A 10028-nucleotide genomic window follows, 5' to 3' on the forward strand; every position below is an offset into this window, starting at 1 on the left:
TTGCTAGTTCCTGAAACTGACCCTTGCATGGTCTTCTTTCTCTTCTCCCCTCACCCTCTCTCTTGTGCAAGGAAGCATGTTCAATTTAGTGAACAACTTGCTTAAAGCTTTGCTTTTGCATGTTATTTCAAAAAAGAAACAAACAATAAAGAAGATGTTGATGCTACCAATAATGATTATTTAAATAATACTTCTGCTCATCAAATATCATACTGATGTTGCTATGGTTCCTACTACTATTTATGTAAGTTCTCTTTGGTTGTCTTTGGCAATGATGACCTTATTAATACAACTAGGCTCATCCATCTCCACTAGGCAAAGATGTGCTCACATACATTGCACACATAAACAACTATGTGTGTGTATATATTTATTAGTATATTAACATATAACCACAAACATGAAGAATTGTGCTTTTGATATTGATCACTCTGCCATCTTGCACGGGTGCAATTTCTCCCCATGTAAGTAGTGTTCTGCTTCATGTGATTTCATCTTCGTAGTCCTATACATTTTAAATGTATGCAAGAGACTATAACTGCCTAGTACTAAATTTTTTGAAGAGGATTCTTCTCCTTCTCACACAAATTTAAGCAAGCTTTGTTTTTATTTTTTGTTTTTTAAGTCAGCGTCAGAGACGAGCGGACTTGTTCTGAGACTTGAATCGAGAAACGCTTTTATCATTAGCTTCATCGTCCCCAGCCAACAAAGTCGGTTTTGCTGCTTATTTGGGCAAGTTCTCTCCGAACCTATCTTTCAAGAACCTTGATTGGGACACATCCTTGGCTAGTCGTGAATTTTATTTTACGTAGGAAGAGGCCAAAAGCTTAGCCAAGGACGAAGCTCTTTTGTTTAAATGCGCCATAGCCACTGCCATGGAGGACACAGAAACGTAGCCCGTTCGGAAGCCCTGTTTGTGAGGATGGGTCGCCTGGAGCAACTGCCGGATGCCCTGCTGCACATCATCTTCGCCACGCTCGACCTCCGCTCCCTCTGCGCCGTTGATTCCTCTTGCCACACGCTCCACGCGTGCGTCTCTCCCATCTTGCCCCAGCTCGACACCCTTCACCTTGCGGTAAGCTCCCCCTGTGTGCTCTTCTCTTAATTAAACATGTCACAACCAGGGCTTGTGAATCGCTCTGAGGGCCTGCCGGATCTGTAATGTCCAGTCATTGCTGTTGCAGAAGAAGTTGCTCACCATGCATCCTTGCACCACATGTGGTGCCATGTTCTTGCCATTTCCATACATTAGGCCTCATGTTTTGCCATGTTGTCTTACCAGGACACTCCCCTTTCAGCCAAGCACCTGGAGAAGTATCTATTAACCAACACCAAGCTACACACTCTCACACTGAATTGCGCAAAGCTTGAGAGGAGAGACATCAAACTACTGTTGAAGCCCCATCTTCAAAAGCTTCGTCTCATACACTGTTTCGAGATGTCGGGGTCGGCGGGGTTTCTTCATGAAATCGGACAACGTTGCACCAATTTGAGGTTTTCCAAATGCATTTTTCTCCATTTTCTTGCAAGACTCTCTCTCCCCCCCCCACCCCCTCCACCTCCAGCACGAAAATCCCTTTTCTATAAATTATATTACAGATATCCACAAGTCCTTGCCTGAGTGGCTACCATACCAAACCACACTGCCCAGATGGGAGCATGAGTTATCACGTATAGTAAGCTTCACCTTGGAAAACTAGCTTTTTTTTCTTATGCAAGGGCTTTCTCTTTGTGTTGAGGTAGATCGCTCTCCTTGGACTTGTTCTGGATTGATGATCAGAGATTATTGGAGATCTATGTAGGGAACCTTGAGGAAATGCTCAAATCTCTACATTATTTGGAAGTATGCACCTATTTTTTTTGTGGCATTACCTTGCTTATCATTGGCTGCTTTTGAGAGTTTTCAGGGCCTGAGTTTTGGTTGTGCAATGTTCCCAGTCTCTGTCCATGTGCGGGCAAGGCAGGGAGTTCGATGAACAGGTGTTTGGCATGCTGCCGAAGTTTCTTGGTCCGTCTGTAAAGGCTTTGAGAATTAAGCACATGGAAGAGAGTGATGCACGACAACTATCGAACGTGAGGTGGATTGGAGGGGCTGACTTGATGCCAAGAGTGCGAGTAGTTGGTTGTCATAACCTTCAAAAGCTCTCTCTGGTGTTGAGCACCATAACTGACACCCTCATGTCAATTTTGACAGGAAACCTGGCTTGTCTTAGGGAGTTGGATCTTCAAGATGATCCTTTGGAAGTGCCACCAGCTGCAATGGATCTATCAAATTGGGGTGTCCAGCAAGTTGCAAATTGCAGAAATCTGAAAAGGCTGTCCCTTGTCCGGGGCAAGTCCCTTGTTTGGGGTAGAGGCCAGTCTCTCTCTTTCAGGAGGGTCAATGACTTGGGATATTTACTAATGGCTCAGAGCTGCAAGAGTCTAGAAAGCATACGGCTTGGGAGATTCTCTCAAGTTACAGACACAGGCTTGAACAGCCTTTTGGAGAATTGCTCACACCTGCACACCTTTGAGCTGATCCACATGAATCAGACCTCTGACTTGACCTTTCATGACATGTCAGCTACGGCACGCTCACTGGTTGCTGTGAGTCTTCCAGCAGCAAATCAAATCACCAGTGATGCAGTAGCTCAGCTTGCTTGCTGTAAGCATCTTAAGTTTCTGAACCTTGCTTTCTGCCGCAGTGTGGGAGATCGTGGCTTGAAGGCTGTGTCCTCCCTCTCAAAACTGGCTATACTAGATTTGAGTGGTGCAGATGTCACAGATTTTGGCCTCTTTATCTTATCGAAAGGCAGTACTCCACTAGTATCCCTGTCCCTGCGCAGCTGCAAAAGATTGACACACACTGGGATAAGTGCTTTGACACAGGGTTGTCTTCCAGCTACGCTAGAAGCTCTGGATCTTTCCAACCTCCCCGCTGTAACAGATCACACTGTGGGGGCACTGATTGATAGTGGAATGCAAATCATTGACCTCCGTCTTCGGGATTGCCACTCTTTGACAGAGGCTTGTGTGGCTGCATTGGCTTCCATGGAATACAAGGGCAACTGCCTAGGGGGTTCTCTGAGGGTGCTAGATCTTTCGAATAATATTTGTGTGACTGCAAGTTCATTGGAGTGGTTTAGGAGGCCATATTTTCCAAGGCTTCGGTGGTTGGGATTAGGATGGCATTTGTCAACTGAGCCGCTGGCGAGACTTATGGGGGAGCGCCATTCTGTGGACATCTCAAATACTGGTTTTGATCCAGATTTTGGATATCAAGGACTCAGTACCAAGCATGACAAGCATTGGAATGGCTCGTTTAAGGAGCAAGGTGGCTTTGGAACTTTGTTTGATGATCGAGAATGTGAATTATGCTCTTTAGGTGCTTGAAAGCTTCAAATGTTACAAGGGAAGGATCTTCAGGCATTGTATTTTCCAGTCTTTCAGACAGTTGAAATTGGTATGCTGCTAGGGGTGCACTTATTTCTAACAAGGTATGTTGTATTCAGCTTGCAGTTGACTTGATTTTATGAACGATGCTACTGTTTTCAAAGTCCTTGCTATTAAGAAGGCAATTAAGGTGCTTGAATGATTTTATGAATGATGCTGCTTTTTTCAAAGTCCCTGCTATTAAGAAGGCAATTAAGGTGCTTGTCATTAGTGCACTTGGAGAATTTGCGAGATACTGTTGCATTATGGAATTTCTATGTGGGCTTTTGAAAATTGAAATATCACTCTTTGCAAAGATTTAATAGTAAACCGCACCCCTTACTTAGGGGTTGGGGGAGATAGCCCACCAACGGTAAGATGTTCTTTCCTGAAGGGGTTGGAGTTTGAAATATCACTCTTTGCAAGGATTTAATAGTAAACCGCACCCCTTACTTAGGGGTTGGGAGGGAGGGGTTGGGGGAGATAGCTCACCAACGGTAAGATGTTTTTTCCTGAAGGGCATGGGTTCAAATATCACACTTTGAGTGGCACTACTGAATGGGTTTTGAAATGGCTGGTGCACAGTGCTAGTCATGCTGCCTGCGGCTGTCAACACAAGCATACTGCCCTTGCCCCCATACAAAAGGTAAGCTTATTGCTTTAGTTGGCTGTTGTTTTACTAATCCTTTGCAGCTGTTGTTTTCACCTCTCCTACAAATCTGCTTGCACATGGAAAGTAGAGTTGGCTGTTAAACTGGCAGGTTGCTATCTTGTTTATGCTTTGGTGGCTCCTACTAGAATTCCAAGTTGGCATGACGATGATTCTCATGACAAGTACTTGTATCCCCTCTCATATTTCACTGTCTTGTTTTAGGGTTAGACATTTCCTTCCTAAGGTGCAACCCGTTACCCAAAGCATTTGTAGCCATCTTTAATCCCTTTTCAAAGCTAACACTGGCAGAAACTATAGGACAAGGATTTTGAGCAGTCAACAGCCATCATCTCCTAAGCAATATAGTATCTATACTATTAATCTCCAAGATTAATTCTTTAGGAATTCTCCAATTCTTTCCAAGTGCTCCATGATTATTTCACGTGAGCTTATGTAAGTTAACCCTTGTCCAAGGACATGTCGCCAGGCACGATCTAGGCTAGTGTCCAGTCAGTGTTAAGGTCTATGTCAAAGGCCAACAAAAGCCACTTTCAAGCTGTAATGATGTACAGGTCCCAGGCATTTATTAGACCTTTGGTGAGGTGCCTGGAACAGTGGTCACATCAATTAGGAAGTCTAATTTTTGTTTATGCAAAAAGCCTTTTTGTCCAAGGTCACTAGCAGGCTCATAGGAAGACCAATTATGTATTTAAGGAGCCATGGGCATGGCTAGGGCAACCCATGGGCACCCATATGGTGTCTAAATTGCCCAAATTAAAAGGGGCTAAGGCTGGTCGCAAAGAGGGCACCTAATTCAAAGGGAAAAAGGCATTAAATTGATGACTGTCCAAAAGTGCCTAAGTTGGCCTGTAGGGGCTGGCCGACCAGCATATGAAGCACAATATAGTGATACGTGTGCTGCCCACAAGCCCACTCTGCTATCATTTTCCCTTAACGCGTTGAGCTTCAACCTGCCAGAAGAGCATAGACGAAGCCTGAAGCAGAGTGCAGGAGCATGTGTGTAATCATCCGTGCTGAAACGCAGGTTCTCATCAATCCATTGGTCACCTACAGCATAGTAGTGGTACTCTTAAGTCCCGGGCAGCCATCAAGTCTGTGTGAAAACCCTAATTCAGGTCAGTTCTCAGTTTGGACCGCAAAACAGTCCTTTGTACTTATTCAGGGCGCCTAATTCAAAGGGGAAAAAGGCATGAAATTGACAATTTGTCCAAGTGCCCAAGTTGGCATGTAGGAGCTGGCCGACCAGCATAGGAAGCACTGTATAGCGATATGTGTGCTGCCCACAAGCCCACTTTGCAATTGTTTTCCTTCATGCATTGAGCGTCAGCCTCCCGGCAAGCAGAAGAGCATAAATGCTAGCCTGAACCAGAGTGCAGGAGCATGTGTCCTCAGCTGTGCTGAAAACGCAGGTTCTCATCAGTCCATTGGACACCTACTGCAGAGGAATAGTACTCTTCAGTCTTAGGCAGTCGTCAGGTCAAGGAAGAGGGAAATTCTTTCTGGGAAAACCCTAATTCAGGTCAGTACTCAATTTGGACTGCTTATGGAAGAATTAATTTTTTTTCTATATGGCCACTAGCCAAAGTAATTGGTGTAATACTGCAATATGTTCACATGTGCGCGTGCACGTGCACACACACTGAGAGTTACACAGCCATGTGTGTGTGTGTGTGTGTGTGTTCACATGCACACACACACACACAGTTATACAGCCATGTACCTATTAAATGTTATTTTGATATATTATACATTATGTTATGTTCCACACACATGCGCACACATGTATGCATACATATGCATGGGGGGGAGAGACAGAAGGCAAGGAACAATGTATAAGAAAGAGACTTTCTGAGAATTTCAGGAACTTCGGCCTGTTTGCAGCAGAAGTCAAAGGGGTTTTAAGTGAGAGACTCGTGATTTTCAAAACATCGGGCCTTTCCCATAGGAGAAGTCAAAGCACAGAGAGAGAGAGAGAGAGAGAGAGAGAGGGGTGCAGCAGGTGGGAGGCCAACCAATATGAATCTTTCCTCTTTTCTCATTTTCTCTCTGTCGACATTCCTCATCCACAAAATTTACTTGGTCTGCTCCTAACAAGGAATGAAGGCAATTCTATAGTGAATTCTTCCCTTGTTGTAGCTGCTTTATAGGAATTTTGACTTCACTATTTGTGTTTTGTAACATGTGGCATTTTGCTTATTCTTAAAGATTGCTTGTAGTTTTGCTTATTCATGCCACATGTTGTTTTGGTGGTGATCTAATCCATCTCCATATCTTGAAAGATTAAGTTCATGTTGTGATTGTTTAGGAGCCCTTCATATTTGGATTCAGCAGTATGACAACGTTAGTGAGCCTTTTCATTTCTAAGATAAGAAGGCACAATATCATTGTAGGGATGGTTTTAATATCCAAAAATAGAAATATGTGATATACTGGAAGGTTAGAAAAATAACTCCTCTCAAAAAGAAGAAAGTAGAGGAGACTTGACTTTAGGGAAATGATCCAAATGCCTTGTACGTAGACCATAAAATAAGTTAGACAAAAAGTAATAATTTGCTTCTCATATACATTATGCTAGAAGAAGAGGTCAGGGAGTATAAAGAAGAGGATGGTAACCATCTTGTGTAAGGACTTAGCAATTTTGAGAAAATTTTCCTCTTAGACCATTAAATTTTTAAAGATTCTTTACACAACACAGTACCAAACGATCTTCATCATAGGTTAAAGTAAGATATTGTCTTGAACGATCTATGTGTGTGCGCATGTGCGTGCACACTACCTAAGGAGTTGTGTTTGTGCTAGGCTATTGAGACAAACATTTTTTCTACTTGGATTAAGAGCCTTCCCTTGTTGAGGTTTATAAATTTTTGCCCCACATTGCTTCATAGCTCTGACTCTTTCAGATGCTTTGACTAAATGAAGATTCATAGTGGAGGTTGCAGAGAAACAAGTAGAGCTACCCCAAGGAGTTAACGTCACCTAAATCTAAAGTTGTTGTTGAGGCCTACAAACCTTACATGTTGTCACAACTTGGGATGCTATTTAACCAAGATCTCTATGAGAAACAAGGGTGTAACTTAACATCACTATGGGTGGTATGGCCATTTACAATTGCCTGATGTGGGGATATGGCCATTTATAATTGGTTGATGTGGGGGTATGGCCGTTGATGAGAAGATTTGAACCTCTCTCTCTCTCTCTCTCTCTCTTCTTTGTGTTGCTCACGTAAAAGGTCACTTGATCTTAATTAAAGCTTTCTCCTTTGCTACTTAAACAACACACATAGTTGATTTTTCCCAAAATTATGCAATAGACCACTTTTGGTTGTTGCAAGATTAGGTTATATAGACCCTAGCTCAAAAACAAGACCCCGGCTCAAAAAACAAAAAAATTGGTTGTATAAGGTTGTATAAGGCTAGAAGAAGATGATCAAAAGCTCATTCTCTCTCTCTCTCTCTCTCTCTCTCTCTTTGAGATATTGCAAGAGAAATGAATCAACAATTCTTTTTCTTTAGAACTCACATAGAAGGGAGAAATACACTCACAATTTAGAAATCCACCATCATTGATAAACCCAAGTTTTTATATTCATGGTGGGGCAAAACCAAACAACTCCATAATCAATTATTAACAACAATGCAAAATCTCTAGGTAAAGTTCTACAAGCTTCATGGAGTCAAGGTAGAGACTCTTCAAAAGCAACAAGAACTAGCAAACTCAAGGAAACAACACCAAGTAATACTTTGGAGGAAGTATTGGAATAAGGTTACAACTTGATGGAAAGAATCTTGAGATGTGAAAAACTTTTTAAGGAGAAAAATTATATCCTCAACTACTTGCCACATCCTAATAAATTTTTGTCAAATACCAAATGACTAAACACCTTATTTCTACCTATCTATCTATTCAATCAAACCAAATCCAATTAATGTGGAAGAATATATCCAATTTGTGAGCCTAGTAAGAAGATAGAGACGAAGGTTAACATCATGGATATTAAAGGGGGAGTGGGCAAGAAGAGGGTTATGTGATATTGCTAACCTTGACCCAGACATGAGATGGAGAGACACCAAGCTAAAACTAAATGCATGTGTAAAGTACGGTGAACCAACATCATGCAAGAGGGAAGCATATGCACAAGTCACCTATGGGCTAAGAGGAATTAAAAAACCCAGTAATGGGAAATGGCATGAATCTTTCTTAGCACGCTTTAGGATTAGGTATGACATGCTCTTCCTTTAAGTATGGTCTTGTTATTTGGTAGCACATTATGTACTCCCATTTCTAAGTCTATCCATCCTAGACAAGCTACTTAACATTTTTGAACTCAATAGATGTCGTATTAATTAAAAACTTACTATCAAGAAGGTGGATCTCTTTGGGGACTCTTTGGGGCTATAAAGTCCACTTCACAATGTAGAGTTGAGGTCACTATACGAGCATTATGTTTGCCAATTTGGTTGCATGAGATATGGTGGGGGCTACAAACCTGGAGTGAACTAATGGTATATGTAGAGTTTTCAACCATCATTTTCAAATATAAAAAGGGTCCCCTCCTTATGAGAAATCCAAAATTGTTTTCCTAGAGAGGAGAGTACTTTGTGCCTTGTTTTTAGTGCTGCATATGCCTATTCGTCATATGTTAGGATTACCTAATTACCTAGGCTGTAAGCAACCATTTGAGTGTAAGAGGGTGATCATTGGAGTTGTACAAGCACCTAGGGATCTATAGAAAAACTAAGAGGTTATTGGAGAGGTGGGAAGCTCATCTCTTTACACACAAGGTACATCAAGCCTCCTACAAGCTCATCTCTTTACACACAAGGTACATCAAGCCTGCTACAAGCCATTTTTTTCAAGGTACAACTAAGACCTTTGCTTAAATTTTACATTTCTTCCATTCTTTTGTAATTTATTTGTCTATTCCTTCACAGTGATTATAATTTATATTAAATTAGAATAATAGTTTCCTATGCTCTGCACAATTCTCAAAACTAGAGACAAAAGTGTAAATTTGACCCTTTATCCTTAGTTTAGTACATAACCCTTATAGAAACCAGAGACCTTTAAAGTCTAAGTTTGACTCTTTTTTTAGTATATAACCCTTGTAGAAACCCTAATAAACTGAGGGAACTTTCTTGTTGCTTAGAACCATAGGAAAAATTAAGGATTGGGATAGGCTACTCCTAAACCTAGGGAAAAAAGCTTATATTTGGCTAAGCCTTAGACTAAATTAATTTTTAGAGATAGAAAACTAATCTAGATGCCCTAATTTGCAGAGAACCTAAGTCTAGACAAGATTTTGGATTAAATTATGGCTGGTGGGGTTTAATTACCAAAATTATATTCAAATTATGAATTTAGGGTTACCCCCATACATAGAGAGCTAAATCAAGGTTAAAAATATAGAGAGAGAAAGATATTAGCAAGATGGGAGATTACCCTAGCTTAACGAAAAAGAATTAGGGATTGTTAAGTTTCAAGTTAGAATTCCTTTTTTGAAAATTATTCATGCAAGGATAACCAAGGATTCTAGAGAGATAATTCTAGAGAGAGATAGGACGAGAAAGAGAAATTATTTAATATGCATGGATAAGATTAAGGTTAAGAACTAGCCCAAAACCCTAGATTAAACTTTAGAAAACTAATTATGTAGATGTGGATAGATTGGATCAATCTCTTCAAATAAAATTTATCTTTAGAGAGAGAAAATAATGATTGATCCTTAAATTAAGGATATTGAGAACACCTTATTGACCTTAAGCCAAATCTTAGAAGGAAAGTCTTGAGTGCATTAAAAAGACCAAATTAAATGACCCTCGATAATGAACTAGAACTAGGACCAAGGCCAAAGTTAGAAAAAGCAAGTACTAGGTGCTTAATTCAAAGAGGCTAAGTCCTTAAATTTATGAAGGATTTGACATCCCACCAATAACAAGGGAAA

At 41.0% G+C, this 10028-nt stretch overlaps 1 protein-coding gene across 1 annotated transcript; it reads left to right on the top strand.

Annotated features, from left to right (window-relative positions):
* Positions 1 to 704: 704 nt before the first annotated feature.
* On the top strand, positions 705 to 3605 carry LOC147618980 (F-box protein At-B-like). The gene is made up of 4 exons (XM_086774192.1): positions 705 to 1075; positions 1283 to 1494; positions 1744 to 1843; positions 1939 to 3605. Exons 1-4 carry the CDS (start codon positions 857 to 859, stop codon positions 3373 to 3375), a joined length of 1968 nt encoding a protein of 655 aa, XP_086630318.1. The 5' UTR covers positions 705 to 856; the 3' UTR covers positions 3376 to 3605.
* The last annotated feature ends 6423 nt before the right edge of the window (positions 3606 to 10028 follow it).

Source organism: Cibotium barometz, chromosome 34, assembly GCF_041138505.1.
Source record: "Cibotium barometz isolate CiBa-2024 chromosome 34, ASM4113850v1, whole genome shotgun sequence".
Classification (NCBI taxonomy): domain Eukaryota; kingdom Viridiplantae; phylum Streptophyta; class Polypodiopsida; order Cyatheales; family Cibotiaceae; genus Cibotium; species Cibotium barometz.